This window comes from Rattus norvegicus, chromosome 17 (assembly GCF_036323735.1).
Source record: "Rattus norvegicus strain BN/NHsdMcwi chromosome 17, GRCr8, whole genome shotgun sequence".
In the NCBI taxonomy this organism is placed as follows: Eukaryota; Metazoa; Chordata; class Mammalia; order Rodentia; family Muridae; genus Rattus; species Rattus norvegicus.
In genome coordinates, this window is record NC_086035.1 from 63354692 (window position 1) to 63378845 (window position 24154).

Below are 24154 nucleotides of genomic sequence, written 5' to 3' on the forward strand. Positions count from 1 at the left end.
AAAGGATGTCTGTGGAGAGGTAGTTAGAGGCTGTAAGCAGGGTTGGTCCCATGCTGATAATTGTTGAAGTTTGAACTGGGTGTGCAAGGTACTCAATTTTTTTGTGTATATTTGAAAAATTCCTCAATAATGATAGAGTAAAAAGTGTTGTCAAAAGGGATACAGAGGTGAAGCAGGCAAGGAAGGTGATAGAAACATGGCCTGGATAGCAAGGGGTTTCAGAATCTTTTTTTTAAGTCTATTGGAGTTGGTGACAGGAAGGTTGTTTAATGGCTGCAGCAAACTCTATTTCCATAGAGAAACAGGTCTTGGAGTGAGATTGGATCACAAGGAAAACCAACAGGAGGTAGATGGCACTGAGACAGAGAGGGAGGCTGGAGAGGAGAAGCAAGATGTTGGTGTTATCTTTGAAAGAAAACATTCCTGTGTATATTTAGATCATGGGGAAATATTCTAGAGAGGAGGCTGAAGCCCTGGGGAAAAGACATGGGGTGTATTTACAATCCTTGGTTTTCTTGAAACAGTGTTGAAAGGTGGTTATAAAGACCAGTTTGGCTAATTTATGTAAGTTTCTTGACATCTTATATTATTAGGAGTATTTGGGCATTTGGGTACATGTGATAGACATCCTGAGGTGTACCTTTGCACATAATTTGATCATTATGGGCAAGTTATATATTGAAGATTTTTATTTCTACTTATGTACTTATGTGTATGTGCATGTGCATATGGGTGCCTATGAATGCTAGAAGTGGTCAACTCACCTGGTGCTGGAGGAACATGAAATTGTGAGTCATACAACATGAATGCTAGGAACCAAACTTAGGTTCTCTCCAAGAGGAGCAAGTGTTCTGGACCACAGACCCATCACTCCAGCTCCCTCTCTTTATATTTTATGTATCAGTTTATATTTTGTTATGCATTGCCTATGGGTGTAAATTACAGATGACTGTATTAAAATACTGAATCAATCCTTTTACATTTCTTGGAAGTATTTTAAACAATGAAAGCCAAATTCAGAGCCATGAACAATTATGTGCATATCTTTATATAATAATATATAAAACGACACCTAAGCTGTTAAGCTTGTACTTCCATGGCCAAAGTTGGTAAAAGTATGTCCTGTAGAGGGAAGTTATGAAACAACATTAATATTATGTTAATATGGGTAACTAATGGGGACAGAATATGGTTAAATAAATGTTTAATAAGGAAGAACTTATGTTGATCAGTGTTAATTTATTTTTATTCCCAGCTGTGTTATCTCCTGCCTCACAGTAGATCTTTAACATTTACAGCCTTTTCCTCACCCTGCCTTCTTTCAATTTGCTTAAAAAGTAGAGTTCAAGGAATGAAACCTGTTAAACTTTTTTTTTATGTCAACAGAACAGTCCATTATGAAGGTGGTGCTGTATCAGTTCATGCCCGCTCCCTCTGGAGACTAGAGACCCTAAGAGTCGCGTAAGTAGAACTTCTAAACCCAGCCTAAAGTTCTGAGGGTACGGGATGGTCAATGCCTTTGGCTTCCAATTCAGGGTGAGATGGTCCTATTAGCTCCAGCAGCAAACAGCATGGAAGACAAATGTAGTGTCCAACCGTTTGCTCCTCTTGTCTCTTTCTGCCTCTTCTGTATTGATTCACCAGGTGCAGGACCCAAGAATAGTCTCATTTCGTAATTGCATACAGCCTGCCTTTGCCTTTGGTCTCTCTTGCTTTGTAACATCATCTCATCCACACCTGGCATCTTCCTGTCATAAATCACTGCTAGGACAGAGTGATGTCAGATTTGGAAGCAGGACAAGTTATCTGCAAGCCCGTCACTCACCTGAAGCCTGAAAGACTGTGGATTTAAACTTCTAAAGGTGTCCATGGATACGAACAGTTCAACAGCTATTTGCAGAGACTATGAACTTGACTCACAAGTACCTTGATACAGGAGTGGGAAATTCTGTATAGTAGCCAAAATCACCACAGTATTCATCATAGCAGTAAGAATTCAGATGCGCACAATGTACACATATTTCTGGTATGTTTAGAAGTTATCTAAAGAGCGCATTTTAGTCCGTTTAAATGCTGCATCACTGGTAAAGGTAGAGCTTTAAACTGTTTCAGACAACTCTACTATATTAGTAAGAACTTTTACAAAATAATTGGAAGGTTTAGTCTTTGTTTCAAATGCACTAAGTTGTCAATATATTTTTCTAAAATATTACATTTTCTAAAAGAACTTAATTGCTGTAGATACAGACTCCTTGGGTGAGGGCCAGGACTGTTTTACCAGAGTCAGTGTCTGTAGATTTTTAAAATGTGAGCCATCTGCCTATTTAATGATGAATACAATAATTAGTGTCTGAAGTCATTTTGCTCGGGTATTCTAAACAGTAATCTCAGAAAACATGGTACATTCTGAATATTATCCTGATCAGTTTAAACCGATGGGTGGAAAATAACCTCCTATATATTAAAGGGGTAGTGGTTTTGTTTTGTTTTGTTTTTTGAGAAAAGGGTAGCCCTGGCTGCCCAGTAACTTGCTGTGTAGACCAGGCTAGCTTTGAATTCAGAGATTAACCTGTCTTTGCTTCCTAAGTGCTAGGATTAAAGGCATGCACTCTGAAACCTCACCTCAAGAAGTGATGGTTTAAAATCAAGTGGCTTCACTTCTGCTTTCCAAACAATCAAGTGACTATGAGTTAACACTCACCTTCATTTACTTAAGAACACTCAAACTCGTATTCATGGTGACGGGTGCTTATTACTCCTCTTTTCCGTTTGCATGAGTCCCTGGAGAGATTTTACTTCAGAGTGGTGGGTTCTGTGATTACCCGAGTTGTCCTTCTTCTAGCATTCTCTCTAGCAACAAAATGTTCTTTTAAACCTTTATATCGTTCTGTTAGCATATAACATAAAACATTCCATATTCACAATATTTAATGTTTAATAATTAAAAACAGTTGTCTTTGATATAAATATTACATTGATTAAATCCACCTAAACACCTCTACTTTTGACATTACTAAGTTTAAAAGGGAAGTTTTGTTAGATATGCATCTGTACACATAAAAATTAGGCTCTCCTTTTTTATAGTATATAAATTAAGGGAAGTAGTATAGCTACATATTTAAAGTCATTTCTCCCTATAATTATAAAAGCTGTGAGTTTCCCTGCAGTTTCTCAGTCTGTCTCCTCCCTTTGCACCTGGTTCTAAGATGTTTATACATACAGACGTGTAGCATGTGTCTGTATATCCCATTCATAGTGTTTATCCACGCCTGTGTGCACACACATGCAGACTCACATGCCTACATTTCAATGGCTGCTTCTCTGATGGTGATGAGGTTGGATCAAGTTCTGGTTGTTTTGCCAGGTGGAGTGGAAGTCACATAAGATGGGGCCAGCCATTCCGACTGCGGCACGTCACGACAGGAAAATACTTAAGCCTCATGGAAGACAAGAACCTTCTACTCATGGACAAAGAAAAAGCTGATGTAAAATCAACGGCGTTTGCCTTCCGGTCTTCCAAGGTAAAACTGTGTCATTTTGTGGTTTCTGACCATGTGGCCCTGCTCTGTTTCTTTGTTGTTGGGAAGAACAGGTGTGAAGTTTTCTCATCCCCGCTCCCCAACATCTCTATCAAGTCAGATTCCCAAAACTACTGAAACTAGCCCTGAGATGGCCTGCTGGCCTCATAATTTCCTGTTTCAGTTAAAACGCACTCTCCAGCTCCTTCTGGATGTCTTTACTTTTCTTTCTTTTAAACTATAAAGACCTATATTTTTCTTTTTATTAAAAATATGGTTTTTCTCAATAATATATCCAGATTATGGTTTCTCCTCCCTCTACTACTCTGCTTTCCTTCCCCACCCCCTCCAATTCAGACCCATCCCCTTTCTGTCATTGGAAAATAAAAGGGCTTTTAAGGGATAATAATGTAAAATAAAATATATTAAGGTAGAACAAAAGTTAACACAGCAGAATAGGACAAAACTAACAGAAAGAAAGAGCCCAAGAAACAGATATGTATGCAGAAACCCGCTGGTTTGCATGCTCAGGAATCCCAGAAAAAACACTTCACTGGGAGCCACAATGTAAAGGATGTAGGTTAAAAAGAGAGAAAAATATATGAATACAATTTTTTAAAAATAATAGAAATTAAAGATTAAAAAAGGAAGAGCCCCGACATCACATCATGAGACAAGAAACCTCCAATGATAACACTGAGTTCCTTTTCTTTTGGCTTCTACTCCTGGGTACACAGCCGAGCCCTAAGAACAGTTTGCTTTCCCAGTGAGACTCCTTGGGAGGAAGCTAATTTTGATTTGCAAATGGTTATCAGTTGGAGACAGCTTCTGAGCTAGAGATTGGGGTATGTGTCCATTTGACCTTTCACCTCCATGACTCCATCTGGTATAGACCTATGCAGGCCGTGTGCGTGCTGCCTCAGTCTCTGTGAGTTCATAGACGATTTGATCGTGTTGATCTAGAGGGGCTTGTTTTCTTAATGTCTTCCTCTGCCTCTCTTTCTGCCTTCTTTACCACACGGTCCCCCGAGCCTTGAGAGGAAGGATTTGACGGAGACGTTCTGAGTGCTCCATTCTCTGTATACTGTCTTGCTGTTGGTCTCTGTGTGTGTTCCCATCTGCTGCAGGAGGCAGCTTCTCTGGTCATGGTGGAGCAAGGCACTGACCTATGAGTATAGCAGAATGTTATCAGGAGTCACTTTATTGCTATTTAAAAAAGAGACAGTATTATTTGGTTTTTCTTTATGAACCTGGGTTATCTGGTTTTGGGTTCTTAGGTCACTCAAGCAGTGTTAGATACAGGTTCAACCGTGTGGAGTGAGTCTTAACCCTGTCGTTTGTTGGTTACTCCTAGAAGCTTTGTGCCCCTGTTACATGAGATATCTTGTAGGCAGGACAGTATTGTAGATCAAAGGGTCTCTGGGCACGTTGGTGTTCATGTTTCTCTTTTGGTAGCATGCTAAATACCTAACTGTACCAAAGATGCTAAGCCATCGGGATGAAGGCTGTGTGCAAACACCAGCTTGACTTCTCCATGTTCGGTGAATTGTATTGGTGTTATCATCAGCAGTAGCACCAAGATGTCAGGGTGGACACCTTGACTTGTTCCTGCTTTGAATGGAATTGCTGAGAGATAGTCTCCATTTAAGTTGATGTTGGTTATGGGCTGTCTGTAAACTGCCTTTATTATGAAGCGTGCTTCCTGTTCCTCTAATCTCTCCGTGACTTTTATTGTGAAGGGAGTGTTGGATTTTCTTTTTCCAAAGGTGGATCTAATGAGATGATAATTTTTTTCTTTCAGTTTGCTTGTATGGTGGATTGCATTTATTGATTTATGTGTGTTGATTCATACTTATTTTTGTCTCTGAAGCTAACCTGATCATGGCGAATGATCTTTTTGATATGTTCTTGGATTTGGTTTGCAAGTATTTGATTGAGAATTTTTGCATCTATGTTTATAAGGGAAATTGGCTATAATTCTCTTTCTTCAGGGGGTGGTATCTTATGAGGTTTAGATATCAGAGTAACTATAACCTCATGAAATATATTGGGCAACATTCTTCTGTTTCCATTTTGTGGAATAATTTGAAGACTATTTTAAAATATAAAAATATTTTTAAAGTCTGGTAAAATTCTATGCTAAGACCATCTGGCCCTGGGTTTTTATTTGTTCTGTTTGCTGGTTTGTTTGGTAGACTTAATTACTGCTTCTGTTTCATGAGGGGTTATATGTTGGTTTAAATTGCTTATCTGATCTTGAGTTAACTTTGGTAGGTGCTCTATATCAAGGAAAATATCAATTTCTTTTATAATTTCAATGTAATGGAAAATAGGTTTATTTAAGTAGTCCTTATGATTCTCTGGATTTTCTCAATGTCTGTTGTTATGTCCCCATTTCCATCTCTAATTTTGTTAAAATTGGACATTCTATTCTCTCTTTGCCTTTTAGTTAATTTGGGTATGAGTTTGCCAATCTTTCTGATTTTTCTCCAGAAAAATCCACAACTCTGTTTCCCCGATTTTTATGTACTTTTTATTTGTTTGATTTGATTTTGTTGTTTTCAGCCCTGAGTTTGATTATTTTTTTTGCTGTCTCCTTCTTTTAGATGTAATTTTTTATTTTGGAGCTTTCAGGTGTGCTGTTAAGTTCCTAGTATGGGATCGCTCCAATTATTATTATTATTTTTTCTGTAGGCACTTAGTGCTATAAACGTTCCTCTTGGAACTGCCTTTCTCATGTTCCATAAGTTTGGGTATGTTATATATTCATCTTCAATCAATTTTAGAAAGTCTTTAATTTCTTTTTTATTTTCTGTCTTGACTCAATTTTCATTCAGGAGAGAGTTGTCAATGAGCTTTTAAGCTTCCTCTTGTTTCCATTGTGAATAAATAGCTTTATTCTGTACTGGTCAGCTAGGATGTCATGGTGTTATTTCAGTTTTCTTGTATCTGTTGAGATTTGCTTTGTGTCCAAGCATGTGGTCAATTTTGGAGAAATTTCCCTGAGCTGCTGAGGAGAAAGCATGCATTTATTTATTTATTTATTTATTTATTTATTTATTTATTTATTTATTTATTTATTTTTGGTTTGGGTAAAATGTTCTATAAATACTGTTAGGTCTATTTGGTTTATAACATCTGTTAACTCCAGCATTTCTCTATTAAGTTTTTGTCTAGATGGCCTGTCCACTGGTGAGAGTGGGTTTTTGAAGTCATCCACTATCAGTAAATGAGGGTGAATATGTGATTTAAACTGTATTAACGTTTCTTTTATGAACTTGGGTGCTCTTGGGTATGCTTCACAGATGTTAAGAGTTGCAGTGTCTTCTTGTTGTGTTTTTTTATTAGATGAATATGTAGTAGCCATCCATATCTCATTTGCTTAGTTTTTATTTGAGGTCTATTTTGTCAGATATTCAATGGCTACACTGGCTTGCTTCTTAGATCCCTCACATACAGATGTGTTATTAGCAGGTGCTCTTAGGCACACACAGACATGCACAGATAGACATACATGGAGACATACATACTCCACACAACTACATTTGAAAAATCTAAAGATATTTTCTGGAGTCTAATGTTTCAAATGCAAAATTCATGTCTCCAAAGCTGGTGGGAAAGAGGGAAAAGTGAAGAAACACTTGGTCACTTTCTATTAGATAGAATCATAGTGACCTCTGTGTAATGGTCGCCTCCCAAGAGATAGAGTCACAGTGATCTCTTGCGTTATAGTCAACTCCTGTGAGATAGAGTCATAGTGATCTTCTGTGCTATGGATATATTTCTTTTTAGAATTATTGATTTTTTTAGTTAGCATACAAAATAACAGGTTTCATTTTGACACTTTTATAATTGTCATAATCATGCTTTGCCACCCACTCCTTATTTGCCACCCACTCTGTTTTTAACTTTCATTGTCCCCTCTAAGGTTTTAAAAATGAGAGATCAAGTTGAACACCACAGTATGTATATGATATCTCAGTGCTTGGGAGGTAGAAGCAGAGGGATGTTGAGGGAGAAGTAGGCAGGAAAATCATGAGTTCAAGGCTAGCTTAGACTAGATAGACCTTCTTCAAATATACCAACAACTTGAGAAACCATTCTCTAGAAAAACAGATAAAATAATATAAGCATTAAACTTATGTGTAGTGTTAACTAAAGTAATACAAGAGAGGTTGGTGAGCAAGAAGATGCTGAGTTCACACTCCAGCCTTACACTAATGAGAAACTTTCCAGGAAGAACTACGAGCGCAGAGCTTGCCAGACAAAGAGGAAACCAGAGAACCTAAGCTGTGCTAGGCTGGCCCACTACATTCACTTTATCAATATATATGAATAGAAAACTGTAATTTTAAATGAAAATAAGTTGGTATTGGGCCATGAAATCGAAGCCATGATAGAGACCTACAGTGAAACTTTATTCAGAGAGCCAAGCAGTGTCTGCTGGACTACCAGGACAGCATGAGCTGAGATTGAGAAGGGAGCTTGACTGGAATGCACAATGGGATAAGATTCAGGTAAATAAAAATATTACACGTGACAAAATGTACACATCTCATGGTACTAAAGAGTGAAAAAAAATCACTGAACATGGAAGTTATAAAATTGATGTACCAAATCACTAATAATCTTGATAATCATAGACCTGAAGGAGATAAAACGAATGCCAAGTCTGTGCCTTTGTGTGGGCAGTGGAGGAATATATGCTAATCTTTCAAGTTCACAAACTATAGAAAGATCAGAAAATAAGAGTGAGGGAGGGGAGATTTTATATTGGGCCTTAGTATGGCAGACACCCGTAATCCCAGCTCTCAGGAGGCAGGCCCGAGATGAGACTATAGTGAGAATCCCTGAGTAAGCTGACCAGCTAGACTGGTCAGTTGATAAGCTCTGGGTTCAGGCAAGAGAATCTGCCTCAGTGAGAGGGAGTGGAAAGGGATACAAGCAGACAGATACATGACATTGCCAACTTTGGGCCTCACAAGCTGAGACTAACTTTGTAAGCTCTTGGTGCATCTTGTAAACGTGTCTTGATATGTTTTCCCTCCAAGGCCCTCCTAACATTCTGTCGGTGTTGGATTTGATATTGTAGTTTAATTCATTTTACTGCCTAGGTCCTCTGCCTAGGTTTCTATTCAGGAACTCTTATTCTGGAAGTGACAGTCAAACAATGCTACCACCTCCACCGAAGGCAGCAAGGCCATTGTCTGAGCATGGCGGTGATGAGCTTTTTCTCTGAAGCTCATTGTCTATTCCATGTCTACAGCACCACTCAGCCCTGCAGGCTGCTGAGAACCTGTTGTCACACACGGGCTCTTTATAGGGAATTCTCAGTGGCGACTGTGTATGAGGAGAGGTTGACAAGCAGGAGAGCTAGAATGCAGTGAGATACTTAATTTTAAAAATTATAATAAAATTTAAATATTGCTGGAGGATCAGGTAACAGGTTTGTCCAAGGGGTGCAGACAACTGCCTATATTATTTCTGTTTAAAATCACCCATTCTAGTACGTAGTTCAGAAACAGCTGTCACAGTACATTTGAAAAACAGAGACCAACATGTTGGCTCAATGCGTAACTGAGTTTGATCCTCTAGACCCATGTTGAAAGAAACAGTGCTCACAGTTGTCTTCTGATGCCCTTGCAAACACCCACCCACACACACACATGTACACTCAAGAAACGAATGAGAAAATTTAAAAGGAGAATGCAATAATTTAGACAAGGGCAAATTAGGATAATTTACCTTCAAAATTATCACTCGAATTTGTCATTCAAAAATAACCCCTTGTCTTTATTACAACTTTTAAGAAATATTAACAGTAAACAAACTTAATTATGTACTCTGTTGGGTTTAATCAATATTTAATAAAATGTCTTATTCTCCAACATTTCTTTTATAGTGAAACTTGGGCAATTCAACATTCTGTATTTTAGATTGATGATGGTGCATTTAGCAACTGCTTTGCGTTTGAAATTTTGGGTTATTTTCACACTGAAAGTCTTTAAATACTGGTGATTCCTCCCTTTTTGGAAGTTGAACTGTTTTTGATCCAAGGACAGGAAAGTTTTAGGGGACTTCGATCTTAGAAACTACAGAGAGTTGACTTCGATAAAAATCAATTACATCTTTTGAACTAGCTTATGAATGTTACCTTTTACAGCTATAAAATTGTTTTTGTAAGTGTATATTTAACTTACTGTCATTGGGGGTGGTCCATGCCTATGGAGGGCATAGGACAGCCTTTCTAAGTCTGTTCCCTTTGTCTGCCTTACCCACCTTTACATGGGTTCCTGGGATTGAACTCATCACCAGATGTGTGCTGCAAGTGCCTTTACAGGCTGAGCCGCCTCTCCTGCCTCAGGCTCGTCATTTTAAAGACATTTTCCTAACATTTGCAGCACTTAAGTGAGAGATAGCATATACCGCATTTGACAGTTGGTAGGATCTGATGTCTCTGAGAAAAGGGGTTTGGACCACACCTTTCTGTTCCTTGTCTGTCTCCTAGAATTAGTGCCTTGGAGCATCTCCTGGAAAGTACCTCTAGCATTTAGTCTAGACTCTTCTCCAGATTATTTTAGATTTCTTCTTCTATGTGTGAGATCTCATCATTATATATGTTCTTTATATTCCAACTGTGTTCTTATTCCTAATGTACACAGACAGAGCAACTCTGAATGAAGCAAGGCATTGCCAGACTCTACTTAGGCTGACCAAAGAAACTTAGTCCAAAGCTTGGGCACATTTCCAGAGTTATCTCAAATCCCAGTTTGCAGATAGATCTGCTGATCTAATTTCCAAACTTACACCTTCCACCTGCCAAGCCTTGGGCCTACCTGATCATGTTGTCTTTCCGTCAGCCTGTCTCTGACTATTGAGATTTAAGCATTTTTCTCCCAACATCAATTCCTAGCTCTTAAGACTCTTGTGTGTACTGGATGACTGAGATGTTCATTCTGTGTTGTCCAAAAGTAGAGAAGTGACTTACTTTGTCATCTACCTTTTTGTGTTTCCTGTTATTATATCTTCTCCTTCTTCCACCAAAATGTCAGTGCTTTTTTTTTTTTTTTTTTTTTTGGATCACGCAGTCGTTTTAGAACACATGACACTCTGTCCATTATATGTTTTTAAAAGATCTAGTTTTATTTATGAGTGTGTATGTATATGCACATATGTGGGGTCTGCCCATGGATGTCAGAAGAGGGCATTGGAGTCTTTGGAATTATAGGCAGTTGTAAACCATTCAATATGGAAACTCTATGCTGAATGAGAGCAGTAAACGGTCTTAACTGCTAAGCCATTCCTCCAGTCTCTCCTCCGTGTAACTTATTTTAAATATTTTAATTACAGATTGTAAATGTTCAGAAGTTTATCGGTAACCATATGGGAAGTACAGCTGTAATTAGAATTAAACTTTGTCTAACAGAAACACTTTTATGAACACATTTGAGTATTATTGTGGAAGAGGTATAAGGCAGGGCATAATATTGGGATAATGTTTATGTAATTTCGATTAGAAGAAAATGTTTTTTGAAATAGATGTTTCTGATATTTAAAAAGAAAAGTCCACTTACGTGCCTTTTGATGTCCAGAAGTTGGTATGCTATGTTTGTATAAGTTTTTCTGAAGCTGGGTCTCTCTATATAGCCCTGATTGATTTGGGATTCAATATATAACCCGAGTTAGCCTCAAACTCATGCTCTTTGTGCTTTATCTTTCTCAGTTCTGGGGTTATAGGTATAAATCAGCACTCCCAGCAGTGAGTGCTATTTTGATAGCTTAGGTTTTTTTTTTTGTTTGTTTGTTTGTTTGTTTGTTTTTCTGGAGCTGAGGGCCGAACCTAGGGCCTTGCGCTTGCCTAGCAAGAGCTCTACCACTGAGCTAAATCCCCAACCCCTTAGTTTTTATTTAGTATAAAATAGCAGTATAAAAATGAGAATCCAGGAAAAAGTCAATGTCACAGAAATCTACATTAAAAATACATTCCCACATATAGACTGTGAAAAAAATTAAACATGTTAATAGTGTTGATTATAATACTCAAAAATACTGAATTTTAGCTGGAAAGAAGCCTAATGAAATTAAAATTTATTCATGGTGCAGAGTATTAACTGCTGTTATATGATAAAGACACATTAAACCGATGGAAACAAAATAAAGGTGTTTGTATTATCAAATTTTAGAGAAAACGGAATGCACAGTTTTATCTTTTCTCTTATTAGTAATAATTTGGTCTCAGTTCTGTACTTTTAAGATACATGTTGAGCTCACATATAAACACATATATGTGAACCCACATGAAGACGCAAATACCCCATACATAGGCATGTAGGTTCATGGTAGTGAATTGTGCATGCATGTGTGTGCACGTGCCTGTGGAGGACAGAAGTCAATCTTGGCTGTCCTCCCATCCATCACAGGGTCTCTCACTGGCCTGTAATTTACCAAGTAAGCTAGACTAGCTGGTCAGTGAGTCCCAGGGATCTACTTGCCTTTACTCCCAGAGGTTGAAGTACAAGTGTTTGCTAGCTTTCAGCTGTGGGTTCTGAGGACAGAACTCAGGTCCTCATGTCTGCAAGGCAAGTAAATTACCACCCAAATTATCACTCGAGCTCCCCTGCCCCTACCTGATGTGAGATGCATTCCCCCCTCTCAGAGCACAGTGATAGATAGGGAATATATGTTGTATTTTTCCTTGTTTTCAGTAAGAAAAATGAGCACTTCCTTTCTGGAAGACAAAATGTCTTCTTTTCAATGTGTCTGCAACTCAGGTATGTGTCAGGTCTGCAGTGGCTAAATGGCTTGACAGATAAAATTTCTGTGTTGCTGTGAATGAAAGAGTAAGCATGTCGCTTATGTGTGAGGAGAAATGATAAACTTCTGTTTCAGACTCTGTTAGTTTCTTCAGATTTATGAATTCCAAAATGAAAATCAACCCTGAGTCTGGCCTGGTGACCCAAGCCCGTTATGTCAGCTACTGAGGAGGGAAGAAGTTCATGGCCATCCTGGGTGACAGATTGAGTTCTAGGCCAATCTGGTCCCTAACTTACAAAACAAAAATGAGGAAAGGACTCGTTGGTTCCACAGTTCTACCAGTTACATAGCTGGAGGGTGGGGCACCATCACAGCATGCACAAGGCTCTGGGTTCGATCCCAGCACTGCCTCAACTCTGATGAAGCTATGTCTAGTTCAGTGGTGTTTTAGTGTCCCTGGTTGACACATTCTTCTCATCCCGTCTTTCCAGTGAACGAATATCCTTGGTCCTGTTGAGTTCTGCCGCTAGGCACCATCACATTCCTGGGTCTCTTCTGACCTTTAAGTTTGAGAAATGGTATCAGTTAGTTTTCCAGGCAAAGATACTGAACTTTCAGTCTTCCTTGCCTTCCACAGGAGCGACTCAACTTGAAGGCCCACACCCCAAGACCATATTCTCAAAACATGCAGATCAGGAAGATAATTTTTCCTCAGGATTCATAGCTATCAAGGGTTTTAAAAAATGTTTCAGAAAACAAACAAAAAGCCAAACCAAAAAACTAAAACCCATGCTACTAGTTGACAGGAAAGGTGTCATTTGGGGGTCATTACAACAGCACCTGTGACACCAGTGTGGGTGTTCACTAGCCAGTCTCAAGTCCTGGAGTTGACAGAGAAATCACCGGTTGCTGACAGCCCTGTGTAGTCAGAAGAAATTGGATCAGGTAGGACACAGTTCATAATGTAAGCGGCAGGGACTCCCTGTTAAGGAAACGAGTCGATATAATGAAGAATGCATTTCTCACCTGTAGGTTTTCTAAGGCATATTTTCTACTTTTAGAACCTTTGACTGGCTCTCACAGACACCTTTCCATGTCAGTTTTAATCATAAGGTAGTCCTGCCAGGTAGATATATATGTATTGTACGCCAGGGTAGTTTTCTTGAAACTTAAAATACCACTGACATGCTCCTTGGTAGCAGCACTCCCTGCTTTCCCTCCCTCGTGCACCATGAATAGAAGTCTTTTGCCATCGAGGTGATGGAATGACAGCCCCAAATGGGATAGCAATGCCGTTAAAAGGACTGTGGTGATGAGGGCAAAAATAGATGGAAACTTTCTAGGCTGAGAGATTCTTCGTGTAGTATCTTACTGAAGATTTTTACTTTTTAGTTCGGACAAACGAATTTCAAAGTTCTCCCTCTCTCCTTCCCTCCCTCCCTTTCCATGCTACCTTCCCTCAGGCTTGCCCTGTAGCTGAGGGTGACTTGAGCTTCTGATCTGGTAGATGTGTTTCTGAGGAGCCAGCCCAGGATTTCACACATGCTGGGAAGGCAGCCTCCCAGCCCTCAAGGCAAACACGCTCACCCAAAGAAAATAAAGAGCGAAGTTTAACAGTTTATAGCGCACCATATAATCTGTCTACCAAGTTTGCTGCTCTGGGTCATCTGATCTAGAATGAGTTTGTGACATTTAGAGATTGTTCTAAATCTTCATTAGGCAATGGTAGCAACTGAAGCTTTATTAAATTCTGTGGAAGATCAGGATCTGAACTTAAGCCTCAGTGATAAATCTTAGCCAATAGAGAAGAGAAATCACTCACCTGTCATTGTCTGTACTTCAGAGGTCTGCTATGACTAGGGGATTAAATAGATAAAAAAGATTAGCAGGAGAGATGGCTCAGAGGTTAAGAGCACTGGCTATTCTTTTAAAGGTCCTGAGTTCAATTCCCAGCAACCTCATGGTGGCTCATAACCATCTATAATTCCCTCTCTGGCATGCAGGTGTACATGCTACATAGATGGTATCTGCATGCAGATAGAGCACATATATACAAATATATAATGTATATGCATATAATATATGTATATGAAATATATATAATAAATAAATTAGTTAATTAAAAATAGGTAAAATAGAGATTTATTTTTGCATTACTTTTCTCATAAAAACAACTATATAAAATTATTAGTGGGCACCAAGGAAGAAACAGAGTATAACAGATGGGAGATGAGAAATGGAAATAAGAACAAAGTGTAAGAGTGTGTGTGTGTGTGTGTGTGTGTGTGTGTGTGTGTGTATGTCTTAATGAAACCTAGTACTTTGCATGCTACCTAAACAATTAGTAATGGAAAACCCCAATCTCCAAGCTTAAATGGGGATGAACTTCACTTGTCTCAGGATTAAATTAAAGGGAGCTGCATATAGGGACCTCTGCAGACAGGAGCTAAGAAAATGAGAGAAAGTAGTGGAAATGATGGTTTTCCCAGGAGACAGAGAGATTTGGTCACATGTATCCCAGTTCTTTTCAATGGCAGTCAGCATGAGAGGGAATAGCTCAGACCCTCCTGTGAGATGAGAGGCTTCGCAGTCAGAGAAGCAGAATCGGGGGGAGCCCTATATGTTTAGGACCATATTGTATAGCTGTGTCTGCTGGTACCTGAGGGCTGGCTAAGGAAGGACAACACCCATAGTGCAGTTTGGTTAATGGGATAATTTTGTGACCCATTTCCCAGTCCCCAGTGACCACCTATCCTCATTATATTCTGGTATCATAAAATAAACGCATTAAACCTTTACCCTTTTTGTTATTTAGTATGTGTGTGTGTATGTTTGTGTATGTGTATATGTGTGTGTGCATGTGCGTGTGAGCATGTATGTGTATGTGTGTTTACATGTGTGTATATGTATGTATGTGTGTGCCTGTGTGCACGTGTGTACACATGCATGTGTGTATGTGTATATGTGTGTGTGCCTGTACGTATGTGTGTCAATGTGTGTGCATGTGTGTATGCATGTGTGTATGTACATGTGTATGTGCATGTATGTATATATGCATGTGTGTGTATGTGTGTGTATGTGTATGTGTGTGTATGCTCATGTGCCACAGAACTCATATGGAGATCAGAGAACAACTTTTGGCAATTGTTCTTTCCTTCCACCGTATGAGTTCCAGGCTTAAAACCCAGGTCCTCAGTCTTGTCAGTAAATACCTCCCCTGCTGAGCTGTTTCCACTGCTGTGTGTTCTCTTTTGACTTCTTAGTTTTTCTTAACTTTAGCTGCTGCTTGTCATAAAGAGATGGGTATTTAAAAAGCTAATATTGATAACTTAATGTGTAATTAAAAACGAGTAAGATTGTCAATAACCAAGATTAAGGACCTGTCAGTTTCCCTCTCCCATTTGGTTATCCAGTGCTGGTATAGAAATATGATGGATTTTAGCCAGAACTAGAAGAGTCCAGATAGCAGTTTTCCAGCACTAGTTTTTAGTGTGCTTCTGTGCCACTTACTAAAGGCCACCGTTGGCGCAGAAGTAGTTTCCACTTCATAACAAGCCAGATTAGTGTGCCCATTTTGGGGGTATTCTTTCTATTTTTTAAAGCCATCTCCTGATTGGAATTATTTGAGTAGTTTGTTGGCACGCTTTCTGTGGGACATAAGAAGGGATATGTAGTCCTTAATTTATTCATGCAGGACATTGTTGTTGACAAGTGGCCTTTTATGTGCCTAAGCAGATGACTCAGAATTTAAGAATACCAGTGCCGAGGGCAGGAGCTCCATTCCAAGAATACACACGGGACAGCTCACAACAAACTCTAACTGCAGTTCTGAGAGATCTGATGCCCTCTTCCGGCCGTCGTTACTTGCATTGAGTTGGGCATACCCATACATAAGTGCACACGATTAAAAAATAAAATTCTTTTGGTTTTGTTTAAAGAGCCTGACATTTGCAGACCATGATCAGGTTCTGAGGACACAGAACAATTTTGGTTAATTTCAGTAAAGAGCCCACTGATTGGTAGTGGAAGGCAGTATTCATGCCAATATATAAGTAAAAGGAGAAGAAATAGCATGTATACACAATAATGGGTTGAACATATTTCTTTGAGAAATCAGAGTCCCCAAGATCTAAAAACAGAGAAAAATAGTTATGAATGAACGAAAGCCCAGATGATAGCAATGATATTAGGGTTTCTTTAACTGGCTACAACAGGTGCTTGATACTAGGTGTGCAAACTAAACTATATTGCCTTTTGGGGAAAGTTTCTATTTAATGGCAGAGTATCTTAGCTTGTGTTTTGGTTTGATTTGCTTCAGATTGCATTGCACAAGATGGGATATTGCTCTGAACTTTCAAGACTTGTCTAGAACTTATAACTGTACATGCTACAAGCTGGCCTCAGCTTCACTACAGTCCCCTCACTGAGCTTATAATCCCACTGCTGCGGTCACATGTCTGAGCCACCATGTCTCGCAGTTAGAGAGAGCCCTTTTGATATCAGTATAATTTTCAGATTGGATACTGCTGCTGTTATTTTCAATCTCATTGACCTTCTGTCTTCTAGCTCCAGTGTTATCCAGCTACTCCAATATTCTGATTATTGCTCTCTCTTTTCTTCTCTTCTCTTCTCTTCTCTTCTCTTCTCTTCTCTTCTCTCTCTCTCTCTCTCTCTCTCTCTCTCTCTCTCTCTCTCTCTGTGTGTGTGTGTGTGTGTATATGCTTTAAATATATACTGCATTTTCTGGCAGAGATCACTTATTGGTGTATTCCTTGTATGGGTAAAGGATTTTCTTGGCACTTCAGTATGTTTTATATGTATAATAGATGCTTTAGTGGATAGGGAGGGGGCACAGTGGTTAACTTGCTTGGGGCACATGCATGAGGACCAGAGTTTGGATCCCTAGAACTTATATAAATGCCTGGTGGGCTCCAGGCTGGGAAGACAGAAACAGGGATCTCCAGAGCAAGGTGGCTGTGGAGACTTTATCAATGAACTATAGCCTTGATTGAGAGACTGCCTCATTGCATCAAGTGGACGAGCAATAGCTCCAAGCATCAAACATAAACTTCTACCTACACAAGAACACACATGTAACTATACCCATACATGTGCTCACACACATGTAAATACACACACACAGACACACACAGACACACACAGACACACACATACACACACACACACACAAATAGAAACATAAAAAAATAGCTGTCTTAAGGTCTTTGTCTTTTAGCTGTACTATCAGGATCCACATTTACACCTCACTTCCTTTTCATGATGTTTCCTTTGACAGTATAATGGATATCAGAAATGACACCCTGCGGAGACTTATTTCAGCCTTGCAGGCAGGTGACCCTGCTAGACTGAAACCCGTGTCTTTGGCAGTGAACAGTTGTTTGCCTTTCTACTCAGTCTCTCAGTTCCACCGGCTGCCATTATTCTGAACCTCCTCTCTGTATACACAAGGCATGGGTTGACAAGAATTTGGATGGGTTTCTGTAAAGGTTTTGGATCCCTTTGCATCTCAGTGCGTCACTTTTGATACCTCAAGTCAGAGAGACAATTGATTCCTTTTGCCTGAGTTGTTCTTACAGAGCCAGGTATACCCTGAGGAAAAGGCTGGTGCCTGTAAGCTAGGCTAAATGATGTTTGTCTTTCTAAGGAGTTCTACTATCCATTTTTTTCCTTTTTTGGGGGGGGGGGAATTTTTCTGAATATTATAATAGTTATCCATGAGAAGTACAACTAATCTCAATTTTCTAAAGTGTAGTAGCTCAATCTAAAAATATTATTTAAAACTCAATGTGACAACTGAAGACCGTGATCTGAGGAAGGGGAGCTGGTGTGGGGTTTTTGCCTGACAGTCACTTGCCTAATCTGCTGCTTCTACTATATGTGAGCTTACTTTCTGTTGGAAGCTTTTAGCCATGCCATCGTCTTGGTTTCTGACACTCTATCTTTTTTTTTAAGATTTATTTATTAATTATATATACATATACTGTAGCTGTCTTCAGACACACCAGAAGAGGGCATCAGATCTCTTTACAGGTGGTCATGAGCCACCATGTGGTTGCTGGGATTTGAACTCAGGACCTCTGGAAGAGCAGTCAGTGCTTTTAACCATTGAGCCACCTCTCCAGCCCCAACTCTATCCTTTTTGTTTTTCAACACACCTGAGACAGATGAGCATAGGGAATGGCTTTGCAGCCTAGGACTCTGCCAGGTTTGGTATTCGCATACCCTTCTTCCAATAATGCTCTCAGAAACCTGGAATCTTTACCTGGAAGTACCGTGCATTCTATCCCTTCCATAAATCAATGCATCCAGCAACTTGTTAGCAACCTGGAACCCTCCAGTGAGCCATAGGGATAACCCTCTTTAGGTTATAGGATAAGTTTCTTATCACCTTAACAGCCATTCAACTTAGAGTTTCTTCAGTTCTAGAAGGATTAAAAGGTCAGTCCAGCCTAGGCAGGTTTGGGGCATATGTGCAAATAAGGCAAACCGTGTCTCCAAGGTTTTAAGGAATTTTTAGGGAGAATCTCCTGTTTTCCATTTTTATGTCTGTATGTGTAATTAAAATCAGATTTATTGAGGGAAGGAAGACTCACAGTAGTCTTGATTGGCCAGTGATCATCTTAGACTACCCAAGCTATGCCCTTAGTGAACAAACCCCTTCTTCCTTTGGTCCCATATAGAAGAAGCTACTTGTCTTGAAGAGAAGTTAAGGACCTGCTTGTAGAGTTTGGTTCCCAGAACCCATTCACATTGGGAGGCTAACAGCTGCCTAGAACTCAATCTCTGGAAGATCCATGCCCTCTCTGACCCCTGCACGCCTGTGCTCATGTGCTGGATCCTCCACACAGTGCATTTCTGATCCGCCATCACAGTGACTAAAGATACCTTTGCAAACCCTTGTGAGCTCTAGTTTCAATCCTTTGAGTTGTTGTGCCCAGATTGCAAAAACCCCAGAGACCACCAAGAACCACAACTCGGATGCAAGGACATGAGAGTCTTTATTCAAGCTTAAGCTTGGGCCACATACCTTCCTGATGCAACAGGAAGGAGAGCGACCCCGAGGTCTAGGGGAAGGGGGTTTATAAAGGAAGAAACCACAAGTGAGGGTTTCCAAGCCTTGGCATTACATAAGAGGGGAAAGGAATGTTGGCCTTTAAGCTAATTGGTTTATAGCACCTGGTTAAACCACAAGGAGGTCGATACACCAAAAAGGAGCATCTTGACCTGGGAAAGACTTACATTTTCTTAGCCCACTCTGTTGTTATCAGACAGCTGCAGCTGCTGTGTCTATTTTGCAACTGAGGTCTGATTTTTCTCAGACCTCAAGGGTGGGGGCCGTGTCACTCGAAGGGCAAGTTAACTTAGAATGGAGTCTTAAAAGCAAAGTGGAGTTTATTCTGCCACCTCAGTCCCTTCAGCGTAAGAGACTAAAAACCTTGAGCTACCCAGCCCAGACCCTGCACTGGAATGCTTAATTATTTTCGTCTGAATTTCTCCTAAGCTGAGCTACAGGAAATGAACAAAGGGAAGAACAGCCAGGACCCTGGGTGTTTCCTTTAGCTTCTTCTGTCACATGTCATTTCGGCAAGTTCTTACCTGACTCAAGGTCACCATTAATACCAGCTGCAGGACTTGGGAAATCTCCTCATTAAAACCCCTTCCAAGTGGCCGTGGGTCATTGCAATGGGAAGTCAACAAAACCTCGCTGTGCAGCTAATGAGTGCAAGACTTCTCAAAAACACAAATAATTAGGCTATAAACTCATTTCCCGGCTAAAAGAAAAAAAAGTTTAGAGGCTCATTGTCTTCTTCTGAAGAGATAATTACATTGTTATATTTTCCAGAATTTAATTTTCCCATTGACAGGGTTGGAATAAGTAGATTAGTACTCTATGCCATCTGATAGAATGAAATTACAATAGTTTATCTGTTTTATTGCTGATTCTTAGAACACTGTTCCAAGCTATTTGCATAATAGTTGATTCAACTTAGTTGATAATTGTATGCTTCTGAGGTGACCTTGACCTTTCTCTATTGAGAATTGAAGCTCATTTGAATTTGAAGTTTATCTACCTACTCTCTTTAGGGTCATTAAAGGATCATTATTTATCAATACAAAGGAAAAAAAAATCAGACGTCGTGAAGAATCTGTGACATTTTGTTTTGTTTTAATTTTCCCTGCAATCATTTGTTTATTCATTTATTTATTCTTCCCTTATACACTGCATCCTAGCACAGTTTCTCCTTCCTCCTTTCCCCTCCACCTCTGCTCTCCTCCACTCCTTCTCCATTTCCCTTTAGAAAGGAGCAGGCCTCACAGGGATATCAACAATAAAGTTACAATAAAACTAGGCCCAGACCCTCATATTAAGGCTGGACAAGGCAATCCCCATGTAGCCTAGCTTAGCCCAGAATCTGCTCTGTAGAGCAGGCAGGCCTAGGCCTTGAAGCAATCCTACTGCACCTGGCTCCCAAGCACTGATAAGATAGGCATGTCGCCCTGGCACCAGAGTAGGCCTTCTCTTTTGTTTGAATGAACGGATCCTTTAGATAAAACAAGAAACCAAAACTCAAATAATTTTTACTTCAAGTGGTTCTTCAATACATATTTATATAGTAGATGGTCTTAGTCAGTTCAGTGCTCGCCTTGGAATGTGAGGACCTGACTTTGATTTCTCAGAAACTTTGTAAAAGAAGAAAATCTGGGTGTGGTGGCCTGTGTTTACAATCCAGTACTGGAAACGCAGAGATAGCAGATCCCTGGGGCTTGCTGCCCTGCTAGACCAGCCTCTTTGGTAAACTTCACCAGTGTGATAGTCTTAAAGAACAAATGGTGGGGGGGATGCTTGAAAATTGATAATGAAGGCTATCACTGACTTCTACAAGCAAACATACACACATGTGAGCACACACACACACCCCAATTTAATCAACAATCAAATAACCAAAGACTTAGAAAGAATATAACTGCAACTTAGTGGGGATACTTAATCGGCAAAGGCATGACTGAGAAACAGGAAGGAGTCCATTCAGCTTTGAGACTGTCATGTAGGGACTACCGTAGGACTAGAGATAGGGCCTCAGTGCTTAAGAGCACTGGCTACTTTTCCAGAGAGTGTAGGTTTGATTTCCAGTACCTACATGGTGGCTTACGGCTGTCTGAAGTTTCAGTTACAGGGGGGTGCCCACATCTGAGGACAGTATCTAGCACACAGACAACACACAGGTCCAACAAAGGACAGCAGCTGCAGCAGCAACCACAGCGTTTACTGATTTTGCAGATGGCAAGGATTCAGATCCCAGCACCCACATCAGGTGACTCACAGATGCCTGTGACGTCAGCTCCAAGGGATGCATTGCCCTTTTTTGTTCCGGCTTTCAGAGCACCTGTGGATTTGTGCATACCACATATACACACACGTGCACATACGTATCCATACACACCTTCACAAAAAGAACTTTGAAGAATTTGGCCTGGTGACTTCCTGAATCTCAGCTCCTGTTAGGAATACAAACCTGGGCAGTTCACCTCGGAAGCTGCAGGAGCAGCAACCACAGCTTTAATTAGTTTGAGAGACAGAAGATTCAGTGATTACTGACAGCGTCATGAACACCTCTCAGGTGTCATGGCCAAAGTCCTTCAGGATGACTAAAGGGACTCTTTTTTTTTGGTTTTGGATTTTAAATTCAAGGTATGTTCAAAGATTTTCAAGTGTTCTCTCATTTTTGTTCTGGACAAAAAAGGGGAGATATTTTTATTTCTAGATGATAAAACTGGACCCTATGCCAGGAAGTTATGGCTAAGCAGTTATGAGCTAAGGCCGTTCTTCCAAAGGAACAAGTTTGATTTCCAACACCCAGTCAGGGGCCTCACAACCACCTAGAATTCTATATCCAGGGACTCTGATGCCCACTTCTGCTCTCCACTGACATTATATACACACCCCTGATACAATACATGCAGATTATTAAAAATAAATCTTTAAGAAATAATATTGGCCATTGTCATAACTGAAGTGAACTTCAGTGAGAAGGAATGTTTTTATAAGATAGTATTGTGTTGATATGGACTAGTGTTTTTTTTTTTCTAAATCTATGCTATTCCCTTTTTATACACAGGAAAAATTGGATGCAGGTGTAAGGAAAGAAGTCGATGGCATGGGAACCTCAGAAATCAAGTATGGAGACTCCATTTGCTATATACAACATGTGGACACAGGCCTGTGGCTAACCTACCAGGCCGTGGATGTCAAATCAGCACGAATGGGATCCATACAGCGTAAGGTAAGGTCACACACAGGCGTGGCTTATCACAGCCACATTCGTAAATGAAAAAATACAAACATAAAAAGTGGAGACTTCAGCCACCTGCTTGGGCTCATATTACACTCTGAAGGTCGGGCCCCACCATTTGTTAATTTTCAACCAAAGAATTGTGAAATGAGTTTACTTGCCAACACATGCAACCCTGGTGTCCACTTTATCAGATCCCGTTTGTATGTCTGAGAATGTAATAGTGACTACTATTAATGAATTATGAGATTTCCAGTCTCTTGAATCCTGTGTAGCAATTCCACCATAATAGGCTTTTTTAAACAATGGTGAATCCCTGCAGGGTTTTTCTCAATGATGTATAGGATTATGGTTTTGCAATTCATTTCCTTTGTCCTTCACTCTTGCTACTCCCTCTTCTTGCTCATAAGATGGACATCTCCATTCTCCTGAACCTCTCATTGGCAGCGGCTTCTTCTTCCTCTTCCTCTTCCTCTTCCTCTTCCTCTTTCTCCTCTTCCTCTTCCTCTTTCTTCTTTCTGCTTCTTCTTCTTTCTTCTTTCTTCTTCTTCTTCTTCTTCTTCTTCTTCTTCTTCTTCTTCTTCTTCTTCTTCTTCTTCTTCTTCTTCTTCTTCTTCTCCCTCCTCCTCCTCTTCCTTCTTTTTCCCTCCTCCTCTTTTTCCTCCTCTTCCTTTTCCTCCTTCTCTTCCTCCTTTCTTCTTCTTTTTCCTTCTTCTCCTGCATGCCCCCTCCCCCCACCTCAAGAGAGTGTCTCACTATATACCTCTGGTAGTTGTCATACTGTGTAGTCTGGTCGGGCCTCACACTCACAAAGCTATATCTGCCTCTGCCTCCCAAGTGATCAAAGGCGTGTACTACCTTCTACTCTTGGCTCTTTTCCTCAATTTCTAGATATCAGCTTTCTCTGAGCCAGTATGTCCCTTAAGCATGCCTCTTGCTTTTGGATAGGTTCTTTCTTTAGTGCACGACTCCTGTTTTGTCAGCCCAAGGCTTATCCATTTAAACTTAAATGATCACATTAGAAGTCCTTGCCTTCCCAGCTTGCCCACTGCATGTTCTCTGCGCTCCGAAAGCATTTATAGAGAGCTTTCTAAATGTATACTCCCTGTGCGGTTCCATTGACTCGGAATTGTGACATTGTGCTTTGAATGAGAAGTATCCTGCAAGTTAATCCTCTCTGGGAATGCCTTTCTAGACACATTCCAAGGCATGCCTCATTAAGACCATAGGTGCTTAATCCATGCAAACTGACAATCACAGGTGAGTGTCACAGAGTCGGAATTGCTGGTGCCACCTCTGGAGAGCCAGAGAAGGGAGGCATGAGGCATGCTGCATGGTCAGGACTCACTAGCTGAGTCCTCTGGCTGTCAGCATTATTCTATCTTTGCTGCACCTACTGTGGTTGTGTTGTCTGGAATCACAGTAGGTGTGCACAGCTTTTTCTCATGAACACGTTTGCTTTTCTCTGTCCTGGTCACATTCCTCCAAAGTAAACTTCTGTATTTCTTTCAGTTGTTTTGAGATTTAAATTTCCTTATATCTATTTATTATTAATATTTTTATTATTAT

The 24154-nt window shown here is 40.0% G+C and overlaps 1 protein-coding gene across 20 annotated transcripts in view; it reads left to right on the forward strand.

Moving 5' to 3' along the window:
• Window positions 1-24154, forward strand: part of Ryr2 (ryanodine receptor 2) — a 585615-nt gene that overhangs the window by 273165 nt on the left and 288296 nt on the right. For all 20 annotated transcript variants that reach the window (XR_005495333.2, XR_010058952.1, NM_032078.3 and 17 more), the window contains 3 exons: window positions 1387-1461; window positions 3365-3521; window positions 22412-22576. Coding sequence is in view for 18 of the 20 variants with exons in the window: in NM_032078.3 (NP_114467.2) it covers window positions 1387-1461; window positions 3365-3521; window positions 22412-22576 (397 nt within the window). In the remaining 2 variants the exon portion in view is untranslated. The remainder of the gene's footprint in view (window positions 1-1386; window positions 1462-3364; window positions 3522-22411; window positions 22577-24154) is intronic.